At 41.7% G+C, this 18,855-nt stretch overlaps 2 protein-coding genes across 3 annotated transcripts in view; both read right to left on the bottom strand.

The window, feature by feature from the left end:
• Positions 1-18,855, bottom strand: part of TANGO6 (transport and golgi organization 6 homolog) — a 241,422-nt gene that overhangs the window by 133,735 nt on the left and 88,832 nt on the right. The gene's annotated exons all lie outside the window — the stretch shown is intronic.
• Positions 1,587-2,015, bottom strand: LOC109023669 (small ribosomal subunit protein eS26-like). Its single transcript, XM_055366282.2, has one exon. The coding sequence runs from the start codon at positions 1,998-2,000 to the stop codon at positions 1,725-1,727; it is 276 nt and encodes a 91-aa protein (XP_055222257.1). The 5' UTR covers positions 2,001-2,015; the 3' UTR covers positions 1,587-1,724.

The raw sequence follows: 18,855 nt of genomic DNA, 5'->3' as shown, positions 1-18,855 counted from the left end.
CAAAGGTGAGAAAATGCAATGGAAAAAGGAAGGAAGTACAGAGGCATAAATAAGGGCCTTGGCTTTGGAGTTGAATCCAGCCTCTATTACATACTGGTTGGCCAAGCAGTAACCTCTTAGCCCTGGTTTCTTTGTCTGAAAAATGGGAGATGAAGATACTGACTCCTATACCTTGCCTTCATGCCCATTTTGCTCCACTAACAATCTGAACTGCTTCCCTTCCGTTATACTTGATATTTGCCCCCCACCCCGCCTTTTTTTTTTGAGACAGGGTCTCTGTCACCCAGGCTGGAGTGCAGTTGTATGATCACAGCTTGCTGCAGTCTTGACCTCTTGGGCTCAAGTGATTCTCCCACTTCAGCCTCCAGAGTAGCTGGGACTACAGGCATGCACCACCACACCCAGCTAATTTTTAAAATTTTTATAGAGACAGGATTTTGCCACGTTGTCCAGGCTGGTCTTAAACTACTGGGCTCAAGTGATCGTCCACATCGACCTCCCAAAGTGCTGGGATTACAGGCAGCAGCCACAGCACCTGGTCTGGCCCCACTCTTGAACATCTTCCTACCTTTGCTTTTCCCTCAGCTTCAATCCCCTCACACTCATTTGAGTGTCTAAATCCTGCCCACCCATCCTTCATAGTCCTGAGAGCTCCACAAAAAACAATAGTACTGTTCTGAGTTTTTAACGTTATTTTTAAATTTTTTAAATTTACTTTTTTTTTGGAGACAGAGTCTTGCTCTATTGCCCAGGCTGGAGTGCAACGGTGCCACATCAGCTCACTGCAACCTCCGCCTCCCAGGCTCAAGCGATTCTCCTGCCTCAGCCTCCTGAGCAGCTCACAGGTGCCCGCCACCACACCTGGCTAATTTTAGTATTTTTAGTAGAGATGGGGTTTCACCATGTTGGCCAAGCTGGTCTCGAACTCCTGAACTCATGATCGACCCACCTCAGCCTCCCAAAGTGCTGGGACTACAGGTGTGAGCCACCGCGCCCATCCTAAATTTTTTTTTAAGACAGACTCTCACTCTGTCGCCCAGGCTGGAATACAGTGGCTCAATCTCGGCTCACTGCAACCTCCGCCTCCCAGGTTCAAGCAATTCTCCTGCCTCAGCCTCCAGAGTAGCTGGGATTATAGGAACCCATACTATGTCCAGCTAATTTCGTATTTTTAGTAGAGATGGGGTTTCCCCATGTAGGACCAGGCTGGTTTCAAACTCCTGACCTCAGGTGATCTGCTTGCCCCGGCCTCCCAAAGTGCTGGGATTACAGGCATGAGCCACCAGGTGTAGCCTTTAATTTTTTTAAGTGTACAATTCAGTTAGTTTTGGTATATTTACCAGGCTGTGCAATAATCCCCACTATCTAATTCCAAAACATTTTCATCTCCTCACAAAGAAACCTCATATCCATTATCAGTCACTCCTCACTCCTCCATCCCCCGCATCCTCTGACAACTATTACTCTACTTTCTGAATTTATACATTTGTCTGTTTTGGACATTTCATTCATATAGGAATCATACAACACATGGCCTTTTGTGTCTGGCTTCTTTTCCTTACCATATTTTTTTTTTTTTTTTTTTAAGTACAGTTTCCATGTTATTTTTCTCCAGAGAATAGCCTGTCTTCAGTCTTTAAGAACTCAGCTCCTTACATGGGCTTTGGCGGGGGACGTGGGGCAGCACCCGCAGGTCTAAATCGGGGTGGGGGTGTTCGGTCCTTTCAGGCTTCACGAGATCGATTCCTGACTACTTTGCTGTGAATTGCACAACTCACACAGTAATGTAGCTTCACATACAGCTTGGGAAGCACATAGGCATCGAAGACGCTCGCTTCAGAAATGTCCCTGACTGCTGCAGCCTCCACTATGTTTCGAATGACGAATTTCTTAATGGCCTTGTCCTTGGGCACGCATCGGGCACAGTTAGCGCAGCGAACAGGCTGCACGTGGCCGCGGCCCCTTTTGGCACAACCATTGTTCCTTCTCTTCTTTGTCATCTTGGAGGCACGGACTGGAGAGAGCCCTTACCATATTTTCAAATTCATTCACGTTGCAGTATGAATCAATAGTTCATTCCTTTTTATTGCCAAATAATATTCCACTGTGTACATATATCAGATGTTATGAATCCATTCATCAGGCGGTAGATATTAATATGTATGTTGTTTCCATTTTTCAGCTATTATAAATAATGCCTATATATATATATATCTATAAATATAAACTTTTGTGTGGACATATGTTTTCATTGCTCATGGGTATATACCTAGGAGTGGAACTGATAGGTCACATGTTAACCATGTTTAACCTTTTGAAAATGGCCAGACTATTTTTCAAAGCAACTGTACCATTTTACATTTCTACCGGCAACATTTCTTCACATCCTCATAATTTGTATTATTTTAAAGTAAGCTTTTTTTTTTTTTATTTGAGACAGTTTCGCTCGTCTCCCAAGCTAAAGTGCAATGGTGCAATCTCGGCTCACTGCAACCTCTGCTTCCCGGGTTCAAGCGATTCTCCTGCCTCAGTCTCCCAAGTAGCTGGGATTACAGGCACCGACAATCATGCCCGGCTAATTTTTGTCTTTTTAGTGGAGACAAAGTTTCACCATTTTGGCCAGGCTGGTCTGAAACTCCTGACCTCTAGTGATCTGCCTGCCTCGGCCTCCCAAAGTGCTGGGATTACAGGTGTGAGCCCTCATGCCTGGCCAAGGTAAGCTATTTTTAAATGTCATTTATTGGCACCAGAAATACAACAGATCTCAAAAGTTCTATACAGAAAGCTACGTGCTTACTTAACTCACGCTCTCAGTAAACTGGATAAATCCCAGGATTGATTGATTTCTTTCTTTCTTTCTTTTTGAGACGGAGTTTCACTATTGTTGCCCAGGCAGAGTGCAATGGCGCGATCTCGGCTTACCGCAACCTGCCCCTCCCAGGTTCAAGCGTTTCTCCTGCCTCAGCCTCCCAAGTAGCTGGGATTAGAGGCATGCACCACCACGCTCAGCTAATTTTGTATTTGTAGTAGAGACAGGGTTTCTCCATGTTGGTCAGGCTGGTCTCGAACTCCCGACCTCAGGTGATCCGCCCACCTTGGCCTCCCAAAGTGCTGGGATTACAGGCGTGAGCCACCGCACCCGGCCACCCAGGACTGATTTCTGAAGCCTCTTTCTTAATGCTCCTAAAACAATGCTGATACTTTCAATGCTGAAACACTAATGATTGTCTGCAGGAAGAAGGGTGGGCAGTGTGTGAGGTAATACATACTCACAGTCCATGTGAAAGATGAGTTTCAAAGATACACACAGAGATTACTTAAAAATTAACACTTGACACATTGCCAAGTTAGCAAAAATAAAACAAAAATCAAGCATGAAGTCAGCATACTATTAAGTTATAAACAGGGTTGATATATAGTGAAACAATTTTCCAAAGGTAGGCCTGGTTCTCCTATACTTAAGACCACTAGGAAACTCAGCCCTTGCATCTTGAGAACAGAAAGAATGAGGGCACTATGACTGATTATTTTTCCCTGTGGCAAAAATGTAGACTTCAGAGCCAGAGGCACAAATCCAAATCCTGATGTTGTCATGAGGTATCTGAGTCACTGTGGGCCAGTTACTTAACATCCTTAAGCCTCAGTTCCCTCATCTGTAAAATGGGGAGAATAATTCCTAACTTGCAGGGTTGCTGTGACTAGCACAGAGATACTCAATAAATGCTAACTTGTCATAATAAATGACAATAGTTACTTACTGTCATTTCTCTTTACATCCAAGGCAATCTTGGAAAGTGAAAATAGCTAACAGTGAAGTAGCCGGATCATCTTTTACTTACATGTAAGTACTAAATTGTTAAATATTCTGATGCAAATTTGAATGTATCAATCTTTGATTGATAGAAGAAACCACTGGACAGATATTCAAAAAATGAAGCTAGTGTAAAACTCAAGTGTTGTGGGCTTTGAAATGCAATCTCTGGCTTGGGAGAGGGAAAGAAGGCATCATATATATATATCAGCTGCACTGTAGTAAGATAAGGTACAAGAGACTGGGAATCCCTGTAAAATGGCTTGATCCCAGCTCCATCACTCTCCCAACTTTTGTGACTGTAGGCAAGTCAATTCTTCAGTTATAAAAGATGGGTTGTAGTCTGGGAGTGATGGCTCACACCTGTAATCCCAGCACTTTGGGAGGCCGGGGCAGGCGGATCACCTGAGGTCAGGAGTTTCAGACCAGTCTGGCCAACATGGTGAAACCCCATCTCTACTAAAAATACAAAAATTAGCTGGGCATGTTGGTGTGTGCCTGTAGTCCCAGCTACTTGGGAGGCTGAGGCAGAAGAATTTCTTGAACCCAGGAGGCAGAGCGTGCAGTGAGCTGTGATCATGCCACTGCACTCCAGCCTGGGCGACAGAGTGAGACTCTGTCTCAAAAAAAAAAAAAAAAAAAAAAAAAGATGGGTTTTAATATCTAGTCTTATTATATTTCAGGCTTGTTGACAGAATCAAAGCTTTCTACATAATTAAGCATTATTTAATTTTAATAAATATTATTGACAATCATAATACATCTTTTTTTTTTTGAGATGGAGTCTTACTCTGTCGCCAGGCTGGAGTACAGTGGCACAATCTTGGCTCACCGCAACCTTCGACTCCCTGGTTCAAGCGATTCTCTTGCTTCAGCCTCCTGAGTAGCTGGGATTGTAGGCACACGCCACCATGCCTGGCTAATTTTTGTAATTTTAGTAGAGATGGTTTCACCATGTTGGCCAGGATGGTCTTGATTTCCTGACCTCGTGATCCGCCTGCCTCGGCCTCCCAAAGTGCTGGGATTACAGGCGTGAGCCACTGCGCCCAGCCTTTAAATTTTAAAGATAGAACAACATGGCCAATTTCTATCATCATTTGAAAGCTCTAGAGAAGTAACCTAGTATACTGGGGGAAAAATAAGATTAAGATTAAGATTAAGAGGCCAAGAACATGGTTCAAATTATTTGCTGTGTAATCTTGAAAAAGGAACTTAACTCACTCAGGCCTCAGAATTTTCACCTATAAAATGGGGATATCTCACATCACATCCAAAAATTAGCTCGAAGTGGATCACAGACCTAAATGTAAGAGTGAAATCTGTATGACTATTGGAAGTAAACACAGAAATAAATCTTCATTATCTTGGGCTAGGCAACAATTTGTTAGAAATGATATCAAAAGTGCAAGCAATGAAAGAGAAATTAGGTGGGGTACAGTGGCTTACACCTGTAATCTCAGCATTTTGGGAGGCTGATACAGGCAGATTACTTGACCCCAGGAGTTTGAGACCAGCCTGGGCAACATGGCAAAATCTTGTCTCTACAAGAAATACAAAAATTAGCTGGGCATGGTGGTGTGCACCTGTAGTCCTGGCTACTTGCTACTTGGGAGGCTGAGGTGGGAGGCCAAGGCTGTAGTAAGCCTGGGGATATCAAGGCCACAGTGAGCCAAGATCGCACCACTACACACCAACTTGGGTGAGAGTAAGACCCTGTCTTAAAAGAAAAGAAAAGGCCGGGCGCGGTGGCTCACGCCCGTAATCCCCCCACTTTGGGAGGCCGAGGTGGGCGGATCACGAGGTCAAGAGATCAAGACCATCCTGGCTAACACAGTGAAACCCTGTCTCTACTTAAAAAATACAAAAAAATTAGCCGGGCATTGTGGTGGGAGCCTGTAGTCCCAGCTACTCGGGAGGCTGAGGCAGGAGAATGGCGTGAACCCAGGAGACGGAGCTTGCAGTGAGCCGAGATCGTGCCACTGCACTCCAGCCTGGGCGACAAAGCAAGACTCAGTGTCAAAAAAAAAAAAAAAGAAGAAGAAGAAACAGAAATTAGACTTCATTGAAAGTAAAAACTTCTGTGTTTCAAATGACACCATTATGTAAGAGAAAAGACAATCCACAGGATGGCAGAAAATATCTGCAAATCATGCATCTGATAAAGGACTTTTCTCCAGAATGTATAAAGAACTGTTATAACTCAATGATAGGAAGGAAAAAAAAATTTAAAAATGGGCAAAGAGGCTGGGCGCAGTGGCTCACGCCTATAATCCTAGCATTTTGGGAGGCCAAGGCGGGGGATCATCTGAGGTCAGGAGTTCGAGACCAGCCTGGCCAACATGGCTAAACCCTGTCTCTACTAAAAATACAAAAATTAACTGGGTGTGGTGATAGGCATCTGTAATCGCAGCTACTCAGAAGGCTGGGGCAGGAGAATCACTTGAACCTGGGAGGTGGAGGTTGCAGTGAGCCAAGATCATGCCACTGCACTCCAGCCTGGGCAGCAGAGTGAGACTCCATCTCAAAAAAAAAAAAAAGGCAAAGAATCTGAATAGACACTTCTCTAATGAAGATTTACTAATGGGCAATGAACTCATAAAAAGATCTTCAACATCCCTAGTCATGAGTGAAGTGCAAATCAAATCACAATGAGATACCCCTTCACACCCATTAGGGTGGCTATGTGAAAGCTGATCAAACAAATTTGGTCATTCTTGTCATACCCAACTAAGAGTTGAGAGGCCAGGGAAACAAAGCACGCAGTGCACATAATATTGCCCCAAAAGTATAATTCCCTACAAGCCCAGCTGCTGAAACTCCCTATTGTGACCTAAAACCAAGAAATTTTTAAAAAATAAAATAAAAAAGAAATTTAAAAAAGTAACCTAAAACCAGTTTTATCTTAGCTACTGAAACAAACTTGCTGCAACTCTAAGACTAGTTTTACCCACCACTGTCACTCCTCAGAGCTTGTCAGCTGCTCAGAACTTTACAGTGCCAATGAACTTTCTTTCTGGAACAGTATGTAACATTTCTCCTTTTTATAAAATCTCCAAACTTCTTCCTCTTCTTCTTCTTTTTTGTTTTTGAGACACAGTCTCGCCCTGTCACCCAGGCTGGAGTGCAGTGGCCTGATCTCAGCTCACTGCAACCTCTACCTCCTGGGTTCAAGTGATTCTCCTGCCTCCAGAGTAGCTGAGATTACAGGTGTGCACAACCACACCTGGCTAATTTTTGTATTTTTAGTAGACATGGGGTTTCACCATGTTGGCCAGGCTGGTCTCGAACTCCTGACCTCAAGTGATCTGCCTGCCTCAGGCGTGAGCCACCGTGCCCGGCCAAACCTCTAAACTTATCTTTGTTCTTCAGACATGTGGAAGACCACCCTGTGTATGCCCTGAATTGCAATTCTTGCTTCTGCAAAAATGTTTTAAATTTAGAGATTTGTCCTTATATTTTATTTGATTTTGACATATGTGGTGTCAGAAGTGGGATTCCAAACCTGACTCACCTTGGGAAAAATCATCGGCCCTTGGAACTATGACATAAGGTACTCACATTGAGGGCCTTTGAGCACCCTCTCTCCCACGAGTCAGCTAGGTGTTCCCTGGTGAGTCTCCTGGATGGCACTCCTGCTTTGGGTAAAGTTCTGTTTTGTTTGGGATTTGCTTAGAGAAGGTCTTTCCTCCTCTTGTTTGGAGGGGGGTCTCTCTGGTTGGGAGATCATCTGTTGGGGAGGACTCTTTTCCTCCTGGCAGACCTCAGCTGTGAGGTTTGAGTGAAGAGATATTTTTCCTCCAGGCTGAGGCCTGGGTGAAAGAATTTTTCCTTTTCCCTTCAGTTGGGAAAGGCAGCTGATCGTCCTCTTGGTAAGTACATACTTTATTTTCCATCAGCACTTGTGTTTATTTGGCTTTTGCATATTCAACACTTGCATTTAATTGGCTTTTGTATATTCAACATTAAACCGAGTCACCTAGATAAGTTTAATTACAAATGGGCTCTCAAAGTTCAAAGACATGCCAAGATATATTTTGAGATTCCAGCTGGTAACATGTTCAAACATTATAGGGATCATGCAGTCTGTTGTTCTTAAAACGAAACTAAAAGACCATGGCAATAAAATCATACATTCCAAATAAGACTCATATCTCAAGGGATATCTTGAGGCTAAAAAAACCAAACCCAACCCGGACTCAAAGACTGACTAGCTATAAAATACTATCTCAAAGTTGGTTGAGACTCTCCTCTTTGGAGCTTGCCCCTCCCCTTCTTAGAATTCCTTCTTACTCTCTTGCTCTAAGCTAACTCTCTTTTTCCAAAACTCCTCAGCTAGGCTGGCATGCTGACAATTTAAGTAAAAAACATGTAAAAACTAGCAGATATTTAAAAAAATATTATTTTGACCTTCGTGCTGTTTCTTAAAAGCAAAAAATAAAATTCTCATATAAAAGACCCCCTTCCCATACTAAAAGGAATGAGGAGATTCTTATCTTAAAGGGCAAAAAATTGAGACCAAGACAATACTTTACAGACACTGTTTAAAAAAAAATCTCTTGGCCGGGCGCGGTGGCTCACGCCTGTAATCCCAGCACTTTGGGAGGCCAAGGAGGGCAGATCACGAGGTAAGGAGATTGAGACCATCCTGGCTGACATGGTGAAACCCCATCTCTACTAAAAAACACAAAAAATTAGCCAGGCGTGGTGGCAGGCACCTGTAGTCCCAGCTACTCGGGAGGCTGAGGCAGGAGAATGGTGTGAACCCAGGAGGCGGAGCTTGCAGTGAGCCGAGACTGCGCTACTGCACTCCAGCCTGGGTGACAGAGCGAGACTCTATCTCAAAAAAAAAAAAAATTTCTCAGATTCAGGTTGCAGTGAGCTTTAATCATGCCACTGCATTCCAGCCTGGGTGACAAGGTAAGACCCTGTCTCAAAAAATAAAAATAATAAAATAAAATAAAGAAAAAAAAGAAAAAAAGAGAAATAAAAAATAAAAATAAGAATATAAATATAAATAAGGCCAGGCATAGTGGCTTACACCTGTAACCCCAGCACTTTGGGAGACTGAGGCAGGCTGATTGCTTGAGCCCAGGAGTTTGAAACCAGTCTGGGCAACATGGCACAGTCCTGTCTCTACAAAAAACACAAAAATTAGCTGGGTGTGGTGGCATATGCCCGTAGTCCCAGCTACTCGGGAGGCTAAGGTGGGAGGACTGCTTGAACTCCAGGAGGTGGAGGTTCCAGTGAGCTGACATTGTGCCACTGCACTTCAGCCTGGGTGACAGAGTCAGACCCTGTCTCAAAAAAAAAAAAAAAAAAAAAATTAAAAATTAAATAAATGAAATAAAATTTCTCAGATTCATATTTCAGAGGCTCGACTTTTGCAGTATCTTGCTACCTGTGATTTATAGGTCATACATCACTGCATTTAGCATTTTCTCCCCTTAAAAAGGCCTGAGATGATAACTCTCTCCTTCAACTTTGTCATCAGCTCCTGAACTTTTTCTCCAGTTCTAATTCTGCCATTATGGCCTGACACGAAAACGTTTATCTTAATGGCCTAAAAAAGCAATGTTTTCCTCCAATATAATTTGATTCTGTATTCCTCACTTTCCTTGATGTATCTAAATTGTTACTCTTAAAACCTAGACCCATTCTTCCTATGTCAGATTAAATTCAAACAATCTTTTCATCAGGTTTGACTTCCATGTTATCTAAATGAGATTCCCTTTAGAAAAAACAATCACACTGTAAGAGGTTTTTCTTTACCTTTTACCATGATAATTTTCTGCATTGCCTTATGTTTTTGATCACTTTTAAAAAACTGAGCTTTAAAAGGATTAAGGTTTTAACATCCATGTAACTTTTTTTTTTTTTTTGAGATGGAGTTTTGCTCTTGTCGCCCAGGCTGGAGCGCAGTGGCATGATCTCGGCTCAATGCAACCTCTGCCTCCCGGGTTCAAGAGATTCTCCTGCCTCAGCTTCCCAAGTAGCCGGGATTACCTGCCACCACGTCCGGCTAACTTGTAGTTTTAGTAGAGATGGTGTTTCGCCATGTTGGCCAGGCTGGTCTTGAAATCCTTACCTCAGGTGATCCACCTGCCTCGGCCTCTCAAAGTGCTGGGATTACAGGTGTGAGCCACTGTGCCTGGCTCTGCATTACTTTTAAAGTCTTTTGATTATCACACTGGTTAAATAAATGGCTATAATTTTACAGTAACCTGTAATTCTGTTTTTTTCCCCCTTTCTAAGAGACGGGGGGTCTTCCTATGTTGCCCAGGTTGGCCCCAAACTCCTGGGCTCAAGAAATCCTCCCACTTCAGCCTCCCAAGTGGCTGCAACTACAGGCACATGCCACTATGCCCAACTGTAATTCTGTTTTCATCAAATATTTTCAGCCTTTTAATATCTTTGAGAAACTTCCCCAAAATTAAACCTAAGTTGTCTTTTTTTTTCCCTCAGAGACAGTCTTTCTCTGTCACCCAGGCTGGAGTGCAGTGGTGCAATCTTGGCTCACTGAAGCTTCCACCTCCCAGGTTCAAGTGATTCTCCCACCTCAGCCTCCCGAGTAGTTGGGACTACAGGAATGCACCACTGTGCCTGGCTAATTTTTGTATTTTTTGGTAGAGATGGGGTTTTCACCATATTGGCCAGGCTGGTCTCGAACTCCTGTCCTCAAGTGATCCACCCACCTCGTCCTCCCAAAGTGCTGGGATTACAGGTATGAGCCACCATGCCCAGTTCTGATAACTTTAAAATCAACAGACTCAATACAAATTTACAAGACTCTAATAAAAAAAAACCTAATAGATTCATAAAACTACTAATAGAGATCAAATAGGAGTTAATTATGAGATTAAATAACTAACGTTTTATGACTTTTATTTAAAACATTGTTACTTTATGCAAATACTTTGTCTCCCCAATTTAAAAAAAATTTCTCTTAAGCTATGTATCATTTCCGACAAGTTGATAAAGTGTACTTTTGTAAACAAAGATAAAAACATGTTTTTTCTTTTCCTTACTTAATCCCTCCAAAATTCAAAAACTATTTCTAAATATTCTTAGGACAATATGGTTATTTACATAAACCCAATAAAATTCTGCTCTTAAATGTTAGTTATATTACCAAGGCTTTGACTAAAATGTCATATTTAAAAATACACATAAAATGCCTGACTTCAAGGGTTCCCAGCCTTATAGTAAGTAAATAAAACTGTCACTTTCTGGCAGGCCCAGAAACTTTAAGACTATAAATAAATGTAAAGTCTGCCTTGGTTTGGCTTCCCAGCCGCAAGACTGTTTAAATGTGAGATTCCTATATTTCAATAGGAAATATTTTATTTTTCAATGTAAAAAATAAATTATGTTCCCAAAAGAAAGCTATAATATACCTGTTATTAGAATATAACTCTGTACACTGTTTTCAAGTTATTGTTATCTATTTTTGAGTAGTCTAGGTCCTAAAATCTCCCAAGTTCCTACAATCCAAGTTTCTTTCATAAAATTACTAAAACGGGAATTGCTCTGTTCCTAAAGCCCTATAAGCTAAAACCTCAGAAATTTTTATAAACAAGTTTTGTGCCTGTCGGCCTGATGTATAGGCCACATAGAAAGTTCACCAAACTGTCCAATGCCCTAACCAGTGACATTCAGACTACAAACCAGGATGAGAAGTGGACATTGTCCAGGCTGCAAACAGCTTTTCCTAAGATGTCAAAACAAGACTCCACATATCATGAGACCCTTACTTCCCTTAATGCTCCTCTTTTCATTTGATAAGATGCTGTAATTAAAATTTCACAGTCAACAACTGTTATTGATAACCTGACAAAATCTGACCTAAAAAATCCTTTTAGGACTAGGCTTGGTGGCTCATGTCTGTAAATCCCAACACTTTGAGAGGCCGAGGCAGAGGGTAGTTTGAGCCCAGGAGTTTGAGACCAGCCTTGGTGACACAGCGAGACCCTGTCAAGAAAAGAAAAGAAAAAAGAAACGAAAAGAAAAGAGAGAAAGAAAGAAAGAAAAGAAGGAAGGAAGGATGGAAGGAAGGAAGGAAGGAAGGAAGGAAGGAAGGAAGGAAGGAAAAACAAAAGAAAAAGAAAGGAAAGAAAGAAAAGAAAGAAGGAAAAGAAGGAAGGAAGGAGAGAGAGAGAAAGGAAAGAAGGGAAAGAAAGGAAATGAAGGAAGGAAGGAAGGGAGGGAGGGAAGGAAATTAATCATATTTTTTAAAAAATCCTTGTAGTCAGACCAAATCAGAATCCAGCTCAGGTGCTACACAGTTTATGCCTGACCCCAAGCTCATGAATCACAGGCAGTCCCACCCAGAAGATGTAGATATGTACAGCACACTAGAAACTGAAGCAGACTGCAAAAAGAGACTGCATAGACAACTATGAGATGTGTGAAGTTGCAAATAATTATTTTAAAAATCATGTAATCAAGATATGAACACCAATGAGATTAAAATCTGAAAATATGTGTGTATATACATATACATATTTATACATATGCACATGCATATCTGCTCTAGCTTTTCTGAATTAATGTCAGTTAAATTGGAATGGTATGTGGAAAGATGTGTTCCCTGTTTTGTTTTGTTTTTTCCGTTTCCTAGAATAAAATATCCATGCTTTATGGCAAAAAAAAAAAAAAAAAAAAAAAAAATCCTTTTAGTACACCTAGTGAACAGCTTAGACAATATCCCTAACACAACTTACTGTTCAAATTGTACTGGTGGTCCCCTTTCTAAAGTCGGCAATTTTCTGTTTAATGCAAGCAAGTCATAAAACACTACTTAATGACAACTACAGGTCTCACCCAGTTTCCACTATGGTTTTTGTTTTTGTTTTTGAGACAAAGTCTCACTCTTGTTCCCCAGGCTGAAGTGCAATGGCGCGATCTTGGCTCACTGCAACCTCCGCCTCCTGGGTTCAAGTGATTCTCCTACCTCAGCCTCCCGAGTAGCTGGGATTACAGGCGCCTGCCACCACACCTGGCTAACCACCATGGTCTTTTAATTTGTTTAGTTTGTTGCCCTTAGTCTTGGGCTCTTAGTTCAAAAGCATTTTACAAACTAAATTTATTATATTGTTGTTATTTTTTATATTATAACTTTTAAGGTTTTTTTTGTTGTTGTTATTGTTGTTTGCTTTTTTTTTTTTTTTTTTTTTTGGGACAGGGTCTCACTCTGTCACCCAGGCTGGAGTGCAGTGGTGTGATCATAACTCACTGCAGCCTTGACCTCCTGGGCTCAAAAGACCCTCCTGCCTCAGCCTCCCAAAGTGTTGGGGTTACAGGTGTGAGCCACCATGACTGGCCAGCTTTGTTCTTACTGCTTGTTTAATCTTTATAATGCCAGCTCTCCCAACAAAGTAATGTTAACCCAATCCTTCGAGATGATTGCTAATGCTTATAGAACTGTTAAGAGAGAACTTGATAATTGACTCTAGAACAATGTACCCTAGGAACACTTTTCCTTCTGGAATCTGCTACTCAAATATGGCCCAGGTCACTGACATAAGCCCCCATACTTCCCTGCTGATGTGGGACAAAGACAACCAGAACAGGTCCATCCTAGCTCTGAGGGACAATTAAGCTAACTTATAAGTAGTTAATTGGCAATGCTTTCAAAAAAAGATCTTAATCAAAAGGGGAAAATGTGAAAGTGGATCATATTAATTGGGTCATGCCTCTCATATCCAACTAAAATGGAGTTGAGAGACCAGGGAAAAAAAAAACAAGGCACATAACATTGCTCCAAAAATATAATTCCCTACAAGCCTGGCTTTTGAAACTGCCTGTTGTAGCCTAAAGCCAGTTTTATCTAACAGCTACTGAAACAAACCTACTGTGACTCTAAGACTCATTTTACCCACTGCTGTCACTCATTAATCAGAGCTTGCCAGATCTCCAAAACTTTACTAGTCCTAATGATCTTTCTCCAGAACAAAATGTAACATTTCTCCTGTTTACAAAACCTCCAACCTTCTCATTGTTCTTCAGACATATGGAAGACCATTAGGTCTGCATGTATGCACCAAATTACAATTCTTGCTTCTCAAATAAGATGTTTTAAATATAGAGATTCACCTTTATACTTTATTTTACCTTGACAGCTTTGATAAAAAGACAGACAATAACAAGTATTGGCAAAGCTGTGGAAAAATTGGAACACTCATACATTGCTGGTAAGGATGTAAAATGGTATATCTGCTTTGGAAAATAGTCCAGCAGTTCCTCAAAAGGCTAAACATAGACTTAGTATACGACCCAGCAATTCCACTCCTAGGTATATGTATATACCCAGGGGAAATGAAAACATACGTTCACACAAAACTTGTACACAAATGTTCCTAACAACACTATTCATAATAGCCCAGTCTACGGGGATACCACCCCAAACGCACCTGATCTCGTCATAATAGCCAAAAAGTGGAAACAACCCAGTTGTCCACCAATTAATGAGCTGGATAAATAAAACATGGCTAAGCAATACCATGGAATATTATTCAGTCATAAAAAGGAATGAAGTCATAAAAAGGAAACCTCAAACCTCAAAAACATTATGCTAAAGTGAAAGGAGCCAGACAAAAAAGACTGCATATTGTATAATTCCATTTATATGAAATGTCCAGCATAGGCAAATCCATAGAGATTAAAAAGTAGATCAGTGGTTGCCAGGGGTTGGGGGAGTGAGCAAGGGGAAGTGACTTTTGATGGGTATGAAATGATAAAAATGTTTTAAAATTAGATAGTGGTGATGGTTGCACAACTCTTTAAAGACACTAGAAACCACTGACTTGCATGTTTTAATTGGGTGAATTTTAGGTATGTAAATTACATCTCAAATAAGAAGTTTTAAAAATGGAGATAATGTCTACTTCCCAGAACTACTTAGAGAATTTACCGAGAGACCATATATGAGAGACATTCTCTAAATGCTTATTTGTTAAGTAAGTGGTACAGAAACCAGGTCAGGATGTAAAAGAAATCTTCCCTTTTCCAGGACATAAATGGAGATGATAAACTTCGCAGGACTGCATTCCAAATTTCCATGCCAGGTCCAATTAGATGATCCTTCAAGGGATAGAATTATTTTCAGTTAATGGTTTCTCAACTTATTTTATTTGAGGTAGAAATCTGAGAATGAGATAGAGATTCAGTCCCTGACAAGTTAAGACTTGTAATCCTGCTCAATTTGAAACTCTGTGAAAACAATTTCATCTTGTATCTACCTTCCCCCTTCCGGGCTTTTGCCTTCCCTCCACTCAGCTCTTTTGCCAGAAATGAAAGCTCTTCTCTGAAAGGAAGAGGGTGGAAGAGCTAGTGTGATTTGTTTGGGCATGTCAAGATGGCTAGATCTCTTCACTCTACACACTGGCATGCTTTCACCTCCCATGGTTGGCCCAGAGCCCAGGTGGTTTTTTTTTTTTTTTTTTTTTTTCTCTTTTAAAAGAAGGCTGGTAGTTTTATCCAAAGATCCTTTTGACACTGAGAGGGACCACTTGGATCCCCGAAATGCATCTGTTGCTTTCAAAATACCCTTTAAATAACTGAAAGTGACTGAGAGGACATATGAACAGATCTACAGTATAGAAATAATCTGGCTATAGGCAGGGTGCGGTGGCTCATGCCTGTAATCCCAGTACTTCAGGAGTCTGAGGCGGGTGGATCACCTGAGGTCAGAAGTTTGAGACCAACCTGGCCAACATGGTGAAACCCTGTGTCTACTAAAAATTCAAAAAAATTAGCCGGGCATGGTGGTGGGCAACTGTAGTCCCAGCTACTTGGGAGGCTGGGGCAGGAGAATTGCTTGAACCCGGGAGGTGGAAGTTGCAGTGAGCCGAGCCCATTGCACTCCAGCCTGGGTAACAAGAAAGAAACTCTGTCTCAAAAAAAGAAAAAAAGAAATAATCTGACTATGTCTTATTGAAGAATATAACTTATTTATCATACTCATTATTGAACATCTATTTCAAAACTAAAATGTGAAAAAATGTCCAAATATCTAATGTACACTATGGGAATCTCAAAGATGTATCCTTTTTTTTTTATTTTCTTTTTGAGATAAGGTGTCACTCTGTCACCTAGGATGGAGTGCAGTGGTGCAATCATGACTCTCTGCAGCCTCAACCTCCTGGGCTCAAGTGATCCTCGCACCTAAGCCTCCTAAATAGTTGGGACTACAGGTGCACACCAGCACACCTAGCTAATTTTTATTTTTGTGTGTGTGGAGACAAGGTCTCACTATGTTGCCTAGGCTGGTCTTGAATTCTTGGGCTCAAGCAATCCTCCCACCTCAGCCTCCCAAAGTGTTGGGATTACAGGCATGAGTCACTGAGCCCAGCCTTCAAGGACATATTCTAACTCCCATTTTGGAAAAGAGAAGGGCTTCTGCCTTTTACCTTATATACTTCATTCTTGTTGAAATTTTTTAAAAACATTGAGAATGTATTACTTGTATGATAATGATGATGATAAAAACAGTGAAGAAAGAATATACAAGGAATACAAAAGGGGAGACATTTATCTTTGTGTAAGATTAAGTTCTCTATCTGTAAACTCTATAGGGTAACCGGAACTCAGTGACTTTATACATAATTCTCTGCCTGAAGAAGCTGTTATTGAGTACCTGGGAGAAGCTGCTAGAATGACTAAGTCAACCACTGCTTCTCAGTAAGAATAAACAGAGATACACACAGTTTTTCCTAAAATTAAATTTAACTCCTAGGGTATTGAGTTCTCAGATTGCTGTGATAGATAATATAGACATCAGAAATTTCTAAGTCAGGCATCAATATATAGCCGTTGAATGAACTGCTGTATTTTATTCTCTTCTGCTCTCCACCTAGACTGCAAAGTTGGTAAGACTTTATAAAAGAAATATAAAACATCAATAAATTAAGCAAAAAGTACACTGTAACTTCCACATGGAGCCATTTGGGCAGCTCAGAAAAGGAAAACTTTAAAAATACACAGTCCCCACAACTGAATGCTACTCAAACCACAACCAGGCACTCCCCATCCTGTACTACAGGACAAGTGGGCTGGTCTTGTCTGACTGGGAGCCCGGAATGGCTTTGTTCCTGTAGTGCTTTAGGCCCAGGCAAACTACACTGGCAATGCAGGTGGGAAAATTCAGCTATTTTCTTTAATGGGAAACTCACCTGAAGCCTTGGCTTTTAAGTGCATATTACAAACACCAAAAACATCAATTAGTTCAAACTTGTCCATCATTTTGGGGAGCTGAGAACAGAAATTACGCCTCTACCCCTCATGTTCTTCATCACCAAATTAGCTAGTAACTGATTTGCACACCAATGAAAATTACTAAAAACAAACACAACACCAACAGCTGCGATTTTGATAGCAGGCCCTAGAGGCTAATGAGCTCAGTGGGTTAATCAACTAAGACGCTTATTCCAAACAGCAAGGTGGTCACATTAGAATGACATGCCACCCATTCCCAAAAATCCAGTCTTAAAAAAAATAAATCAATGAAAAACATCTCCTTCACAGTAGTACAGTTTCTTGGGGAAAGTACAGGATGACTTGTGTTCTGAGACTTCTGAATTATAAGCACTTTAGGTTCTTGCTTCTTTGATTTATCTGACTTCCATAAGCACAACTTATGGTCACGTGGCCTCCTGGCCCACCCCCCCCCCCCCCCCCCCCCCCTGCCCCAGGCCTATCTCAATTCCTGCCCTCTTTGGCCTCTCAGCTGCAGGTAATTACTTTCCCTCTTGAAACCCGTTACTCTTAGAGCTTTCGTTCTCACCTAGTTGTCCTTTACCACTTTGGGTGGTCATTTTGTCTCTTTGAAGAATTCTCTTTTTGCTTTTGAACCTAATTACAACTTTCGGTTAATCTAAAGTGTTTTGTATATAGGAGATATACAAAATTTTTGTTGAATAAAGAAAGAATTTGGCTGGGCACAGTGGCTCATGCCTGCAATCCCAGCACTTTGGGAGGCTGAAGTAAGAGGATTGCTTAAGTCTAGGAGTTTGAGCCTGGGCAACATAGTGAGACCCCCATCCCTACAAAATGTTTTTTAAAAAATTAGCCTGATGTGTGTTGGCATGCATCTGTAGTCCCAGCTACTCGGGAGGCAGAGGTGGTAGGACTGCTTGAGCCCAGGAGTTAGAGGTAACAATGAACCATGATCATGCCACTATACTCTACCCTGAGTGACAGAGCAAGACTCTGTCTCTAAAAAAAAAAAAAAAAAAATTCCAGAATTCCAAGGCTCAGGCCTTCTTTGCTATACGATTTCCCCTCTGCATGCTCTCTTAAGCTTCAAGTACTAAGTCTGTATAGAGCATATCCACATTAAACCCTGAAAGAACTAGCCAGTAAGACCTGCACTTACCTTTGTGCTCACTGACAACCTTGCCTCTGGGAGGTAAACAGAACACATCAACGTGAAGAATGGCATTACTGCATCAATGCCCTTTGCTATGTGACTTGGTAGTGTGTCCCACTAAAGGGACAGCATATATTTCTCTATCCCTTGACTTTTGGGTTGGGCCTCATGACTTGCTTTAGCCAACAGAATAAGGCAGAATGATAGGATGTCTGCTCCGAGTCAGGCCTGAGGAGGAATTTATGGTTTCTCTTTGACACTTCATGGTTCTCACCATGAGCAGAACAAGCCCTGGTAGGCCACTGGTTCAGGGATGATCAGGAACACATGAAGCACAGCTACCACAGCTGGCCTGAGACCTGCTGGGAGGGGCCAGCTGCCCAGCCAAGCCCCGCTGAACCTTCAGTGGGTTTACAGATGCGTGAGTGATAATAAATGATTGGTGTTTCGGGTTACTGAGTGTCAGGGTAGTTTGTTGTTGTTGCTGTTTTCTGAGAAGGAGTCTTGCTCTGCTGCCCAGGATGGAGTGCAGTGGTGCCATCTCGGCTCACTGGAACCCCCGTCTCCTGGGTTCAAGCAATTCTCCTGTTTCAGCCTCCCAAGTAACCGGGACTACAGGCACACACCACCATGCCCGGCTAATTTTTGTATTTTTAGTAGGGACAGGGTTTCGCCATGT

Source organism: Gorilla gorilla, chromosome 18 (genome assembly GCF_029281585.2).
Source record: "Gorilla gorilla gorilla isolate KB3781 chromosome 18, NHGRI_mGorGor1-v2.1_pri, whole genome shotgun sequence".
Classification (NCBI taxonomy): Eukaryota; Metazoa; Chordata; class Mammalia; order Primates; family Hominidae; genus Gorilla; species Gorilla gorilla.
This window is presented reverse-complemented; position numbering and strand designations above follow the sequence as displayed.